Below are 16,853 nucleotides of genomic sequence, written 5' to 3' on the forward strand. Positions count from 1 at the left end.
AAATACCCGAACTCTGGAGCAAGCTTCCAGAAAATTGGAACAGAAATGGCGCTACACCAAACTGTAAGTCTTCCGATTAGCTTGGAAAGACAGTACCGTGCAATATCGAAGAGCCTCACTGCTGCTCGATCATCCTATTTTTCCAACTTAATTGAGGAAAATAAGAACAATCCAAAATGTATTTTTGATTCTGTCGCAAAGCTAACTAAAAAGCAGCATTCCCCAAGAGAGGATGGCTTTCACTGCAGCAGTGATAAATTCATGAACTTCTTTGAGGAAAAGATCATGATCATGATCATTAGAAAGCAAATGACGGACTCCTCTTTAAATCTGCGTATTCCTCCAGAGCTCAGTTGTCCTGAGTCTGCACAACTCTGCCAAGACCTAGGATCAAGGGAGACACTCAAGTTTGTTAGTACTATATCTCTTGACACATTGATGAAAATAATCATGGCCTCTAAAACTTCAACTAAACTACTGAAAGAGCTGCTTCCTGTGCTTGGCCCTCCTATGTTGAACATAATAAATTGCTCTCTATCCACCAAACTCACTAAAGGTGGCAGTAATAAAGCCTCTCTTGAAAAAGCCAAACCTTGACCCAGAAAATATAAAAAACTATCGGCCTATATCGAATCTCCCATTGAAAAAGCTGCCTTTTTGAAGACAAACAATGTATACGAAACGCTTCAGTCTGGTTTTAGACCCCATCATAGCACTGAGACTGCACTTGTGAAGGTGGTAAATGACCTTTTAATGGCGTTAGACCGAGGCTCTGCATCTGTCCTCATGCTCCTAGACCTTAGTGCTGCTTTTGATACCATCGATCACCACATTCTTTTGGAGAGATTGGAAACCCAAATTGGTCTACACGGACAAGTTCTGGCCTGGTTTAGATCTTATCTGTCGGAAAGATATCAGTTTGTCTCTGTGAATGGTTTGTCCTCTGACAAATCAAATGTAAATTTCGATGTTCCTCAAGGTTCCATTTTAGGACCACTATTGTTTTCACTATATATTTTACCTCTTGGTGATGTCATTCGGAAACATAATGTTAACTTTCACTGCTATGCAGATGACACACAGGTGTACATTTTGATGAAATATGGTGAAGCCCCAAAATTGCCCTCCTTGGAAGCCTGTGTTTCAGACATAAGGAAGTGGATAGCTGCAAATGTTCTACTTTTAATCTTGGACAAAACACAGATGCTTGTTTTAGTTCCCAAGAAACAAAGATATCTTCTGTTGAATCTGACAATTAATCCTGATGGTTGTACAGTCGTCTCAAATAAAACTGTGAAAGACCTCGGCGTTACTCTGGACCCTGATCTCTCTTTTGACGAACATATCAAGACTGTTTGAAGGACAGCTTTTTTTCATCTACGTAACATTTCAAAACTCTGAACATTTCTGTCAAAAAATTATGCAGAAAAATTAATCCATGCTTTTGTCACTTCTAGGTTAGACTACTGCAATGCTATACTTTCCGGCTACCCGGATAAAGCACTAAATAAACTTCAGTTAGTGCTAAATACGGCTGCTAGAATCTTGACTAGAAACAATTTTTTTTATAATATTACTCCAGTGCTAGCCTCCCTACACTGGCTTCCTGTTAAGGCAAGGGCTGATTTCAAGGTTTTACTGCTAACCTACAAATCATTACATGGGCTTACTCCTACCTATCTTTCCGATTTGGTCCTGCTGTACATACCTACACGTACGTTACGGTCACAAGACGCAGGCCTCCTTGCTGTCCTTAGAATTTCTAAGCAAACAGCTGGAGGCAGGGCTTTCTCCTGTGGAGCTCCATTTTAATGGAATGGTCTGCCTATCCATGTGAGAGACGCAGACTCGGTCTCAACCTTTAAGTCTTTATTGAAGACTCATTTCTTCAGTAGGTCCTATAACTGAGTGTAGTCTGGCCCAGGAGTGTGAAGGTGAACGGAAAGGCACTGGAGCAACGAACCACTCTTACTGTCTCTGCCTGGCCGGTTCCCCTCTCTCCACTGGGATTCTCTGCCTCTAACCCTATTACAGGGACTGAGTCACTGGCTTGCTGGTGCTCTTCCATGCCGTCCCTAGGAGGGGTGCATCACTTGAGTGGGTTGAGTGACTGACGTGATCTTCCTTTCCGGGTTGGCGCCCCCCCTTGGGTTCGTGCCGTGGCGGAGATCTTTGTGGGTTATACTCTGCCTTGTCTCAGGATGGTAAGTTGGTGGTTGAAGATATCCCTCTAGTGGTGCGGGGGCTGTGCTTTGGCAAAGTGGGTGGGGTTATATCCTGCCTGTTTGGCCCTGTCCGGGGGTATCGTCGGATGGGGCCACAGTGTCTCCCGACCCCTCCTGTCTCAGCCGCCAGTATTTATGCTGCAATAGTTTGTGTCGGGGGGCTAGGGTCAGTCTGTTATATCTGGAGTATTTCTCCTGTCTTATCCGGTGTCCTGTGATAATTTAAGTATGCTCTCTCTAATTCTCTCTCTTTCTTTCTTTCTTTCTCTCTGAGGACCTGAGCCATAGGACCATGCCTCGGGGCTACCTGGCCAGATGACTCCTTGCTGTCCCCAGTCCACCTGGTCGTGCTGCTGCTCCAGTTTCAACTGTTCTACCTGCGGCTATGGAACCCTGACCTGTTCACCGGACATGCTACCTGTTCCAGACCTGCTGTTTTCAACTCTCTAGAGACAGCAGGAGCGGTAGAGATACTCTGAATGCTCAGCTATGAAAAGCCAACTGACATTTACTCCTGAGGTGCTGACCTGTTGCACCCTCGACAACCACTGTGATTATTATTTTTTGACCCTGCTGGTCATCTATGAACATTTGAACATCTTGACCATGTTCTATTATAATCTCCACCCGGCACAGCCAGAAGAGGACGGGCCACCCCTCATAGCCTGATTCCTCTCTAGGTTTCTTCCTAGGTTCTGACCTATCTAGGGAGTTTTTCCTAGCCACCGTGCTTCTACACCTGCATTGCTTGCTGTTTGGGGTTTTAGGCTGGGTTTCTGTACAGCACTTTGTGACATCAGCAGATGTAAGAAGGGCTTTATAAATACATTTGATTGAATAATCTAAAGCCGGACACACACAGAATTCTCCACAGCAATAGATTTATTTCCCATGTAATGGAAATACATGCAATAGTTTCTATTAACACACAGACCTGAGGACACGAATACCTGTCTGACGAAAGTTAAACATAGGTAGAAAGTGCATCTAGCTTCACCTGAGCTTTCCTCAAAGCATAGCTGTTTAGAAACAAATTAAAATGTACAATTACTAACGTTTAACATAAATAGTCTACATCCAGATGATATTCTAACTGTGCAAAACGCCTCGACAACAACAACAAACAAGTCATTTTATAGCGACATTACGAACATGCCGTCTGATGCAGGTCAGACAATACCAGAGATAAAGCAGTAAAATCCCTATCCTGAGTCTACTTAGAGTTAAAGAAAGTGTAACCTGAGAGAGAGAGAGAGAGAGAGAGAGATCACAAAATAACCACACAAACCTCACACAAGCACACAACACTGAGAAAGACCCTAGAAACTGTATAGATTTGTACATATGATCAACGCATGAGTACATTAGCTCAGTGCAAACTCAAAGAGGAAAAACTCCAAGTGACCATACAGCTTCAATTTCTTAGGCCATAAATAGTCTAATATGCATATGTGTTGAAGAAGGATGACTGCTTTCTTTGACCCGAAATCAGTACTCTTACCCTGTTTGTCTGTTTGAGCCTGTCGTGAAACACTTCCCCTTTATGCAGACTGTGTATCATTGATCTACTTCCTTCTCAAGGTTATCAGCCTCTCAAAGAAATGCAATGCTAGCCCATTTCGACGGTGTGACTGGAAAACACTAGCATGCTAATAAAGATATGATTTATAAGGATGAAGGTCACTTGTTTGTCCCTGTTGCACCCTGGTCAATCCTCATTGCGTTGTAGTATCCATTCTCCTCCAGAACCTCCTCTATAATGGCCTGAAATGAAAGATCACTTATAGCATTCATATTTCCTAACGAGTTTCTCAGTTTCAGCCAGACATAGACATCCACATGTCCAGAAATATATCAACTACAACAGGCTATCCTACTGTATTTATTTCTATACATTAAAAACTGATACTAACCTGCATCTGCTCATAGGTGATTCCCTCCTTGAGATCACCATTTTCCATATCACCTGTAGCACAAAGTTACATTTTAGGCTTCTAAACACCTAGACAAGAGTTATAGCAACCCCCATGGGAGACAACGTGAGAACACAACACTCATCACTTAGCTTTGGTTCTTGGCTCAGTATTCTGTTAGATTGCTACGTTAACCAGTATGCACTAGCACTGAGGTTAGGGTACCTTGCTTGCAGGGTTGGGGAGTAATGGATTACATGTAAGGGATTTAAAAAAAAACGGTAACTGTAATCCATTACGTTACGAGCAAAAATATTGTAATCAGATTACAGATACTTTGAAAAAACTAGATAATTACTTCAAGGATTACTTTTAAATTCAGAAAGGATGTTTGTGAAAAAACAAAATCTTTGACACTTCTCTGTTTTCTCAATGACGTTCAAATCAGCATTGAAAAAAGGTGCAAGTTTAAGTTTGTTCCACCTGAGCGAACCTGACCACAAGACAGAGACCACTATGATGACACTCCAAATGTGTTTGATGGATCGTGGGAAAAGAGCAGGAATAAGCTTTTTTAGGCCACAGTCCAAGCTATGTCTTCCAATGGTGCGACTGCTGTCGGCATCCAAAGATTATCCAACTTGAAGGAAAGGATGACAGTAGCTGTTTAGTCTACGGCGATACGGATATCACTTGTTATTGATATCTACATAGCGCATTGATGTGAATCACACTGCTGCTCTCTCATCTAGCTATTTGTGCCGTACGGATTGTGGTTATTGTGGATGGCTGTTCACAAACCTAAATGTGTATTTGAACCCAATAATGGTTGAATTTAAGAAGTTTAAGATGCCTATCAATCATTATTTTTGAAACCAGTGGACAGCCAATGAAAAAACATATAAATGCCTCATGAGCTTAGTTCAACTGTCACACTCCATGAGAACCCAAAATATAAGCTTGTTTTACTCCATTGTTTGTAAACAAACACTGTATAGCCTCATAACATGGTTAAAACAATACTTTTGATATCATGGATGGTCAGTCCTTGCATCCATAGCTCTGTCTATTAATCTGAGAGTGGTTACATTTCTCCAGGCCCATCCCTCAGCTTTTTACCAAAACAGAGGCGGGAGCGCCCGTTTTGTTAATGTTTCATCTGTGGATTTAAACAGCTGCATATTATCAAGATATCAAAGTGTCACCAACAAAAAGGTAAACAATAGGCCTATAGCAAATGTAGCATATGGCATTCATTTTTCACATGTAAATAGCACTTTTCAGTAGTGCTCAAAGCATGCCATTCCATGAGAGCAGAATTTATTTTTCAACTCGAATCAATAAGCCCAATCAGTCCTCCATGATAACAATCATAAATCATAAACAACAGAGTAGGGCTGGCTAATAGGTAAAATAGGTAAAACAATTAGGCTAACCTATACTTACACATTTCCAAGTCCTATTCTTGAAGATCCAGGGTGTAAAACATTTATTGGAATGACTGGAATTCTGATAGACTTTGGTTTTTAGATATAATTTAATGGTATTATTATATGTAGTAGAAAGCGATGGGTTAGAAGAAGCCTACATAACCAACCCATAAAGTAAAATGTAACATCCATATATGGCCAGCTATGTCAACTTTAACATTGATTTATCCTGCAATAGATGTGGTTCAATTGGTAACATACATTTTTGTCTTCTTCTAATGGCTCTTAAGGGGAAAGTAATCTAAAAGTAACCGAATGTAATCAGATTACGTTACTGATTACAATTTGGGACAGGTAACTAGTAACTGTAACGGATTACATTTAGAAAGTAACCTACCCAACCCTGCTTGCTTGGCAGCACCTAGATGGTCTCCTCCAAAAGACTGGACCAGAGACCACCAGTCTGAGCTGGCAGAGCCTGACTCCATTAGCTCTGGAGACCCCTGGAGCAGCTGGAAACAAAATGGAGATCAACACATACGGATTTAACCCGTTAGATGAACTAGACTGGTATATAGGCTTACAATGCCACGTTGACTACCGCAGCGCAACTCCATAGTTGAGGCAGACCGCTCTAACGTTGTTGTAAGTTCCTGGTGTCTTGTATTTACCTTGTTAAGCTCCACCTTGAGATTGTAGGGACTGCTTTCGTAGTGGAACAGGGACTTTTTGAATCTCTCAATCGCCCGCCGTTTGACACTGTGCTGAAGAGCTGGGGGAAGCTGAACATAAAATGGTTTAAAAACAGTACGATTTAAAATATAATGGCTCAAATGTCTAGACATACTGTATACACCAACCAACTGGTACATAGTTCTCATTATTATTACCGGAACTCTAAATCAAATGAAAATCTAAAGTACATATAGACTTACCTGAGTGATGTAAATGATTTTATGCAGTTGTACCAGGAGTCTTTGGACGGGATCATCGATCTGCCGAACCTTCCTCTGAGACACACAGATTCCTGCTGACACTACGAAACCCACATGTTTATCAGTTGAGTTGATCCTACTTAACCAAAGTTGAAGGAGGAAAGAAGAACATCCTTCAAAATGACCCAATTTACCTGGTCGAGGTTTTGGATTCGGAACAGCAAACTCACCACTGAGGAAAACAGGATGGTTATTTTATCACTTGACTGACAAACTGTTGTCATGACACAAACAGTATAGGCACTCTTCAGATTAAATGATGATATGGGTAACATTCAACAACATATAATATATCAGAGTATGATCGTATATAGACTCACCCAGCTAAGTTTGGTTCATCTACCACAGAAACACTGACGCTGCTCTTTATCAGCCCTTTAACAATAAAAAAAGATACATTGATTCCAATCCAAACATTACACTTGGAAATACTCCTAGTAATTGAATGATCAAAATTCAAGTGAGCATTTTGAATTCAAGTGCTCACCAGCGTCTTTATACCCCGAGACAGTGGAGATGTGGGTATGAAAGGGATCTAGATCTTTATCTGAGCCATTATCTATATAAACACATAGATCATAATCAACATGGTAGCAAATGTTTTATGAGAAACATTAATTACGGCCATATAATTCAAGGAAGATTTACCTTGGCTGTGTATTTTTTTGCTTTGGTTTGAGCTGTGGCCTAAAGAGAAGTATGGTACCATGGACTCATCAGTCCTACTAGTGGTTTTCTCCTGGTCTTTAGAGGAGTGGCAGCAGCTGACCCTGCCCCGATGGCTCTCCAGGAAGTACTTCTGTGCTCGCTTCCTGTCTCGCTCTGCCCTCCTCTCCAAAGCATTCTGGGAAGTATACAAACTGTCCATGAACCTCATCATGATGTCAGAGATCTTGGAGCTGACTTCCACGATGTCTGGACGCAAGTCTGCGTCAGTTGTCAGGCACCTGAGGGGTATTATGGGAGTTATAAAAGGTAGTAATCAGACAATGTAGCATCTTATCAAGAATTGCCCATCATTGATTTGTGTGATGCAATGTGTGATCACTGCCTGGTACGGCAATTGCTCGGCCTCCTACCGCAAGGCACTACAGAGGGTAGTGCGTACGGCCCAGTACATCACTGGGGCTAAGCTGCCTGCCATCCAGGACCTCTACACCAGGCGGTGTCAGAGGAAGGCCCTAAAAATTGTCAAAGACCCCAGCCACCCCAGTCATAGACTGTTCTCTGTACTACCGCATGGCAAGCGGTACCGGAGTGCCAAGTCGAGGACAAAAAGGCTTCTCAACAGTTTTTACCCCCAAGCCATAAGACTCCTGAACAGGTAATCAAATGGCCTCCCCGGCACTATTTGCATAGTGTGCCCTCCCCCCACCCCCCCTTTTACGCTGCTGCTACTCTTTGTTTATCATATATGCATAGTCACTTTAACTATTACATTCATGTTACATACTACCTCAATTGGGCCGACCACCAGTGCTCCTGCACATTGGCTAACCGGCTATCTGCACTGTGTCCCACCCGCCAACCCTCTTTTTTACGCTGCTGCTACTCTCTGTTTATTCATATATGCATAGTCACTTTAACTATACATTTCATGTACATACTACCTCAATTGGCGCGACCACCAGTTCTCCTTGCACATTGGCTAACTGGGCTATCTGCACTGTGTCCACTTCACCACCCGCAACCGCTCTTTACGCTACTGCTACTCTCTGTTCATCACTATATGCATAGTCACTTTAACCATATCTACATGTACATACTACTCAATCAGCCTGACTAACCGGTGTCTGTATGTAGCCTCGCTACTTTATAGCCTCGCTTTGTATATGCACTGTCTTTTTACTTGTTGTTTATTTCTTTACCTACTATTGTTCACCTAATACAGGCTCTAACCAATAGTGCAAAAAAGGTAAGTAAGCATTTCACTGTAAGGTCACCTGTTGTATTCGGGCGCAGTGACAAAATAACTTCGAATTGATTTGATTCTTTGCTATCCACATCAAGATATTTCAGTGAAACATAATTAATTAACTTTATATTTGTATACTTTTATCCTATATTTATACTTACCATTTAATCATGTCTTGGACTCTCTCTGAGAAAAATGCCTTCCTCCACTGGTCATAGACTGCCTCCACAATCTACCAAACACAACACAGATTTAGCAACAATAGCCCTAGATACATAGAGAAACCTATGTGAGTATGTGTGTGTCTATGTGGTTTGCATGTCCCATTGGTGGCGAGGAGAGCATGTTGCGCGTAGAATGGAGCCCAGTGTGGCCATCTGGTAGAGGATACATCCGCTAGCCCAGACATCAGCCTTTTCCCCATACGGCTCACTCTTCACTATCTCTGGACTACACTCACACATATACACACACACAATAAGGGGCAGTTGTAGAGATCATTCAAATGATATTGGAGTGTCAGTCATGAAGCTTGCTAAAGGCAGTCGTACCTTAGAGACGACCTACTTCATCATCAGGACAGATCTACCTGAAATCTCCCCTGAGTATGAGTAACTATTATACACATAACTCACCAGGAGTACAGTATGGTCCCAACCACTGACGTTAGCTTGCTGTTCTCCTGTTTCTGTTTAGCCAGCCCAAAGTCAGCTGAAATGGATTCAGGTCAAATGTTTTACCGACACGTACATCCTCAGGCATAAGGACATGATGTACGTAAAACGAATGATAAGTGGTTTGCGGAAGAATTTGACTCATTCATATTTACGTGTGCCTCTGGTTTTAGTAGAAGATGCCATGAGGAGAGAGAAATAGAGCATGAAAAGGACAACTGTGATTGACTGACTGATAGTGACTTTGTCCCTCTCTCCCAGCATGACGTTATTAGGAGTGAGGTCTCGGTGGACGATCCTCTTCTCCTTGTGCAGGTACCTTAAAGCCAGACACATCTGAGGAATTTCATCGGGAGAAAAAAAAACAGGGATATGCATTCTTTAGTAAACAACATCATAGCATTGATTGATTCATTCATTCATAGCAATTATCCAAGAGAGAATTCACGGTCACAGTAGCTTTGTTGTCAGTGCAAAGCAATGGAGGCCGATACTTACCTGGATGAATATGTTCCAAAGTCTCTCCTCTGTGAATTGCTGCTCCTTCTCTTTCAGAGAGTTGAAATGGTCCCAGAGGGGAACACCTTCTATCAACTCCATGACAATGTACAGCCTGTCACCTGAAACGGTGTTCATAGCCATTTAAAAAGCTGGTATCTTAATAATGTTAACACGCTGCTTTGTGTGATGTATTGTTGTCTCTACCTTCTTTCCCTTTGTGCTGTTGTCTGTGCCCAATAATGTTTGTACCATGTTTTGTTCTGCTACCATGTTGTGTTGCTGCCTTGCTATGTTGTCGTCTTAGGTCTCTCTTTATGTAGTGTTGTGTTGTCTCTTTTGTTGTGATGTGTGTTTGGTTCTATATTTATATTGTATTTATTTTCATTTTTAATCACAGGCCCCCGTCCCCGCAGGAGGCCTTTTGCCTTTTGGTAGATCGTCATTGTAAATAAGAATTTATGCTTAACTGACTTGCCTAGTTAAATAAATGTTAAATAAAAAATACAGAAATTGAAAAAATAGTGGTGTGTGTCTGATACTTACCTTTCAAGAATGTCTTGTAATATTTCACAACATTTGGATGGGTCATCTCCAGGGAACAGAGAAAAAAAGCATGAGTGCTCATCATTCAAAAAGAAGTACTGACTGGTGTGTTGTAGGTAATATTGTATATAACCACATGGTAGAATATCAACAATCAAAAGCTACGTGTGAGACATGAACTACTGTATCTGGCCGATAGTAAACCAATGCTAACCTGTTCCTTAATGATGGTGAGCTCCGACACTATCTTCTCCACGTTGCTGTCTCTGGACTTCTTATCTTTACCAAAGGCAGGGTTGTGGAGATTCACTTCCTTCAGAGCCAGAAGGTTCTGACCACTCTGTTTCCTCACCTCTCAGCACAACCGCACACAACAATCAAAACCAAATAGGTAGAAAATATACCAGAAAGAATGTTGAAGAAATGTGTGGAGTGATATTACTGCCAAAATACACTTCGGATTCAAATTCTTTTGGCACTAAAATCACTCCATGGTCATGCCAAATGGTACAAATTCAAATTCAAGCATGTAGAGGTAGCAACATTCTAGTGATCATGAGTCCTTGAAATTAAAGCACAATCAGACATGCCACATCAATCACAACCACATTGTAATGGTTGTCATGTGTCCACTCATTCATGCACGTTAAGGTTGGCACTGAGGAATGGCTCAGTGGGAGGCTCTACCTTGAACACACTGCCGAAGGCCCCAGTGCCTAGATGGTCCAGTATGGAGTAGCCATTGATCACTCTCAGAGGAGGGCGGTTCTGGTCGACAGTCTCAATATTCTCCCTCAGGCTGTCCAATTCCTCCTGCTAAAGGCAAGCCAACACACGCCAATAAACAATCCTCACAGAGTGGAGTAGGTTAGTAATGACGGCAGAGAATAGTTCATGAAAATAGTAAATTAATCATTATTCTGATTATACGGGGCTTTACATTACAATCTAAAAGGAGACAGGAGAGGGCCCTTGAATGTACAGGTAACTGCCAAAATAATGAAAACACTTGAGTAAATGAGGGATAAAAACTCTATTGAAAGCAGATGCTTCCACAATATGGTTCCAGACACTTGTAGAATCTATGCCAAGATGCATTGAAGCTGTTTTGGCTCCTGGTGGCCCAACACCCTTTAAAGACGCTATATGTTGGTGTTTCCTTTATTTTGGCAGTTACCTATATGTTACGTATAGTCGTTTTTACAGTATAGCAGTTTTCTCACAGTGTAGAGAGAAACTTTTGCTTGAAGTGCTTCATAGACAGTGATGTCTCTCACATAATGTCCAACATCAATGAACAGCTCAAATAAATCTGTAGGAAAAAGCCTGAAACATAATTTTTTTTAAATACATTTTCTGAAATAAATAAATATGTACATTGACTTTAAGAAACAATGTCTTATGTCATCACCTTTTAAACAGATGCCGGTTACATTCCATGCTGAAGAGGAAACGTAGGGTCCGAAATGCATAGCACTATCAACATCAACAATAACATAATGACTATCATTGTAGTATAAGGACACACATGACATGATAATTGTAATTACACCATTATGTAATGCATGTGTAATACCTGTAGGGATATTGCTTTTGGTCCATTGAGAAAGCTTTGTGGCAGAATCAATTTCGCAATTACATAGACCCCATTCTCCTGACGAAGCAAAGAGAACACATTTCAAAAATGCCCTTTCCACTAACACAATTCTGAATCAATATCATAGTGCTATATATTGTCCAGTTCATTGACCGTTCTAATGGCAGCCAAAACTCTGTTTCTGTTTGTGGCTAGGTGCCTTTACCTGAACCACCTGATGTGCAGTGGTGTCATCCAAAACGAGCTCAGTCAGAGCCGCACAGCATGCTGCAATAAAGACAGACATTTACACAAGATCATGTTGAACGTAGATCAATCTATATGATCTATAGTCAAAATATCCAACATGTCCAGTGTATGTTCCTACCTGACTGTAGAGACATGTTGTCGTCCACATCCTCCTGTGGACTGAGCTCCTCACTGACGTGCTGTCTCTGGATGCGTCCCGCTGCATTGGCGCTGCAGAGGGCCTCGATAGAGGAGCGGTCCGAAAAGTACGCCCGCTCACTGGAACAGACAGCATACAGTACATTACGGAACCCTACTGGTCTGGGTTGCATACCACTTTCTCATCATCAGAATTTCCTCATGGTCATAATAATCACTAACCAATGTTTCAACCACTGTCTTTGACCCACTAAACTCTCGAGTAACTCTTGACAATACTATATTAGCTTAACCAGAGGTTGCATACCATTTTCCCATAATCACAATTTTCTCAAGGTCATAATATACACTAACCTAGGCCTCACCCAATATACTGCATTTGACCCAGTGAACTCCTGAGTAGTCTATGCTTTCCATGACCTTTTATGATACTTCTTTAGTCTATCCAGAGGCAGCCTCTCACCTGTTGAGGATGTGGAGCAGCTGTTGCACCCCTCCCCAGGTGCGTATCTCGGCGCTGGTGTCTGGCTCCTCACACAGCTGGACCAGGACCCACACTACGCTCCACAGCAGCTTCAGGTGCTCGCCGTGCAGCAGGCTGAGCAGCACCGGCAGTCCCTCGCACTCCCTCACCTGTTCCCGCACCTGCCGCACCGGGGAAAGCAGCCGCAGCAACTCTGCACTCATCCTGAAAGGGACACAAAGAAAAATGGATACGCAAAACACATATCAAAGCAAGACATTGGAAGATGCATGTTATTGCTAGTGATATAGTCATGCTGTTGATGGGGGTGTAAGGCAAACTGTTATTTTGAGGCAACTTTGTTGTGCAAAGATGAACGCATAGAGTGTGACTGATTAGGGAGGTAGGTACCGTACCTTTTGGACAGTAAGTCATAATCTTGTAGTATAACAAGAAGATTCTCCACGATTGACAACTCTCCTATCTTCTTCTTGCATTCTGAACTAGGGGATAGATCAAGTGATGTATTTAAGTGTTAGCTACAGTGTATACTTTTACTAAAGGTATGCATGATGTCCCAAGGTCCCTTTATAAGAGCAGTTACCTCTCAGCCAATGAGGTGAGTGCTAGGAGGGCACCTAGTAATACACTGCTGTCACGTGTTGATAGGAGCTTTACCAGGGTCTGAGCATGAGCATGAAATCTTACATCATTATATGCTCATTAGTTACTACTTTCCAAGACAGAAAAAAACAAAAACCTATCCACAAGTAATGGGGAGCAGACATTGGACTAACAGTCAGTTAGGAGTACAGTTCTTCATTTAACACAATCCTACAGTATGAGGCAGTGAAATTTGTACAATTGTTTACCTTATGAGCGCCACTCTCAATAACCCACTGCCTTTGGTCCTCCACTGCAGACAGTTTCTGAAACATATCTATTCAGGAATGAAGAGACAAGGAACAATAAGGAAGGACATTGAGGGAAATACAGGCTACTTTTTAGGGGGGATTTGATAACTCACACGTCATGGTGACCAACTTCTCCATGACAAATGTCTGCTCTCCACACCCCAGATAACTGCTGCACACCGACTCCATGTACTAAAGAGGGAGGGAAAGGGATAGAAAGTGACAGCTATAAAAAGCAACACAGGACTGTCAGACTAGAAGGTTTTTTAAATAGATTTAAAGTACATTTACCCTTGCGAGAAGATCAACACCTTGGAGTTGATGAAAAACTCTCTGAAAAGATAGGGTATGACGAGAATGAAAAAGATAACTGAAATCAGAGTGTTGAATTGTCCTGCTTGCTTGTCAGGTTTTTGTCAACAAGTCAAAAGAGAAAGGCAGCACGAGTCATATCTATTTTACATCATACGAAGTTGAAGGAAGAAAAGGCCCGTCATTCGTTTTACCTGATAAAGTGGTTCTCTTACAAGCAATCGTAGACAGATGAGCACTCTAAGGACAGACTCAGGTGGTGCATGGTCGACCCAGTCACTACAAAGGAAGTACACACACAACTGAGCAACTTTCAAGACCTTCATCAGCTGCACAGAAATTGTTGAAACCATATGAGACTACCTGCACAGCCTGTTCTTGACCAAAGAGGTAAGGATCTCCAAAAAAAGCTTATGTTGAGGATGACTGTTGAAACAATGTTGGTTTCTGTATGTTGCACTGTTAGAAGGAAAGATGTGTAAGAAAAGTAAATTATGTGATCAATCATATTCAAGGAATCCTAAATGCATTATTTAGGGATATACCTGAATTTCTCCAGCTCAGGATCTTCAGAGGTTATGTGAATCTGACTCCTATTGTTGCTGGCAGTATTTAGCTGGAGAGTGGTCTGAGATCTTCCTCCACTGTTGCGGACCTTACATGACTGACTCAATACTGCCACCTGGAATGTCAGGCAGACAAACCTGATCACATCATACTGTACAGTCGTGGCCAAAAGTTTTGAGAATGGCACAAATATTCATTTTCACAAAGTCTGCTGCCTCAGTTTGTATGATGGCAATTTGCATATACTCCAGAATGTTATGAAGAGTGATCAGATGAATTGCAAAGTCCCTCTTTGCCATGCAAATGAACTGAATCCCCCAAAAACATTTCCACTGCATTTCAGCCCTGCCACAAAAGGACCAGCTGACATCATGTCAGTGATTCTCTCGTTAACACAGGTGTGAGTGTTGACAAGGACAAGGCTGGAGATCACTCTGTCATGCTGATTGAGTTTGAATAACAGACTGGAAGCTTCAAAAGGCGGGTGGTGCTTGGAACCATGGTTACCTGCAAGGAAACACGTGCCGTCATCATTGCTTTGCACAAAAAGGGCTTCACAGGCAAGGATATTGCTGCCAGTAAGATTGCACCTAAATCAACCATTTATCGGATCATCAAGAACTTCAAGGAGAGCGGTTCAATTTTTGAGAAGGCTTCAGGGTGCCCAAGAAAGTCCAGCAAGCGCCAGGACCGTCTCCTAAAGTTGATTCAGCTGCGGGATCGGGGCACCACCAGTACAGAGCTTGCTCAGGAATGGCAGCAGGCAGGTGTGAGCGCATCTGCACGCACAGTGAGGCAAAGACTTTTGGAGGATGGCCTGGTGTCAAGAAGGGCAGCAAAGAAGCCACTTCTCTCCAGGAAAAACATCAGGGACAGACTGATATTCTGCAAAAGGTACAGGGATTGGACTGCTGAGGACTGGGGTAAAGTCATTTTCTCTGATGAATCCCCTTTCCGATTGTTTGGGGCATCTGGAAAAAAGCTTGTCCGGAGAAGACAAGGAGAGCGCTACCATCAGTCCTGTGTCATGGCAACAGTAAAGCATCCTGAGACCATTCATGTGTGTGGGGTTGCTTCTCAGTCAAGTGAGTGGGCTCACTCACAATTTTGCCTAAGAACACCACCACGAATAAAGAATGGTACCAACACATCCTCCGAGAGCTACTTCTCCCAACCATCCAGGAACAGTTTGGTGACGAACAATGCCTTTTCCAGCATGATGGAGCACCTTGCCATAAGGCAAAAGTGATAACTAAGTGGCTCGTGGAACAAAACATATTTTGGGTGCATGGCCAGGAAACTCCCCAGACCTTAATCCCATTGTGAACTTGTGGTCAAACCTCAAGAGGCGGGTGGACAAACAAAAACCCACAAATTCTGACAAACTCCAAGCATTGATTATGCAAGAATGGGCTGCCATCAGTCAGAATGTGGCCCAGAAGTTCATTGACAGCATGCCAGGGCGGATTGCAGAGGTCTTGAAAAAGAAGGGTCAACACTGCAAATATTGACTCTTTGTATCAACTTCATGTAATTGTCAATAAAAGCCTTTGACACTTATGAAATGCTTGTAATTATACTTCAATATTCCATAGTAACATCTGACAAAAATATCTAAAGACACTGAGGCAGCAGACTTTGTGAAAATTAATATTTGTGTCATTCTCAAAACTTTTGGCCACAACTGTACAACACAAAATAGAGGTTTCGACATTCAGCTGAATTGACATGTCCTTACCTGGTATCTGTGAGCATTAGTTTCAAGCAGGGACAGTAGTTTCCTGAGATCATGTGATTCTCTAAAAATGATACATTTTGGTCAATCCTTTTATTCCAGTCATAACAGGACATCAGTTGTGTGTGAATATTTTAGTTGAAAATGTCCCAAAAAAACTAGGCCTATTTTGACATTATGTATGTGCAGTATCTGAATTGACTGAAACTGAAATTACTTCAATACAACTTACTTGTTGTCTGGTCCCTTTAACTTCTGGACTAGTTTGTCTGCTCTTCTCACCTTTTTAACTGGGTTGGGCATTATACAAATTCCCTTCTGCTTCCATGGGTCATACCTGAGGTACAACTTCCAGTAATTGACAATATATAACAATGCATTCAATATCATGGCATTTGGTACATTGTACCTGCTCTCAATATACAAATAAACATAGTCTGTTTTAGAAACATTAGCCTAGCGGTAGCTAGTAACACTGAACAACAACAGGTGCGACATAGTTCAGGAATAATGCAGCCATCCACTACAAGGGAACACAAAACAAATGACAAACATGTTTCCTTTGAGCCACTGAGCAGTCCCTTACCCTCCTTCACCATGGCAAATATGTAGGATACACCTGTTATTTTATTATTATTTTTCAAGCTTGTTTTCCCCCTCAAGGTTGCAGTTTATTCATGGA

At 42.0% G+C, this 16,853-nt stretch overlaps 1 protein-coding gene across 1 annotated transcript; it reads right to left on the reverse strand.

Annotated features, from left to right (window-relative positions):
• Positions 1 to 3,047: 3,047 nt before the first annotated feature.
• On the reverse strand, positions 3,048 to 16,514 carry nek10 (NIMA-related kinase 10). Its single transcript, XM_070437464.1, is given in 34 exon segments — positions 3,048 to 3,989; positions 4,139 to 4,191; positions 5,966 to 6,080; positions 6,240 to 6,350; positions 6,504 to 6,604; positions 6,698 to 6,735; positions 6,884 to 6,938; positions 7,051 to 7,122; positions 7,212 to 7,510; positions 8,640 to 8,712; positions 8,806 to 8,840; positions 8,842 to 8,928; positions 9,114 to 9,189; positions 9,386 to 9,488; positions 9,651 to 9,772; positions 10,197 to 10,242; positions 10,411 to 10,548; positions 10,884 to 11,012; positions 11,420 to 11,522; positions 11,608 to 11,672; positions 11,773 to 11,850; positions 11,999 to 12,060; positions 12,161 to 12,300; positions 12,644 to 12,868; positions 13,060 to 13,146; positions 13,248 to 13,327; positions 13,516 to 13,583; positions 13,671 to 13,749; positions 13,849 to 13,890; positions 14,064 to 14,148; positions 14,233 to 14,328; positions 14,415 to 14,551; positions 16,175 to 16,235; positions 16,404 to 16,514. Coding segments are annotated over 34 exon segments (3,216 nt in total). The 5' UTR covers positions 16,475 to 16,514; the 3' UTR covers positions 3,048 to 3,905.
• Positions 16,515 to 16,853: the final 339 nt, after the last annotated feature.

The sequence above is a fragment of the Salvelinus sp. IW2-2015 genome, linkage group LG35 (assembly GCF_002910315.2).
Source record: "Salvelinus sp. IW2-2015 linkage group LG35, ASM291031v2, whole genome shotgun sequence".
Taxonomy (NCBI): Eukaryota; Metazoa; Chordata; class Actinopteri; order Salmoniformes; family Salmonidae; genus Salvelinus; species Salvelinus sp. IW2-2015.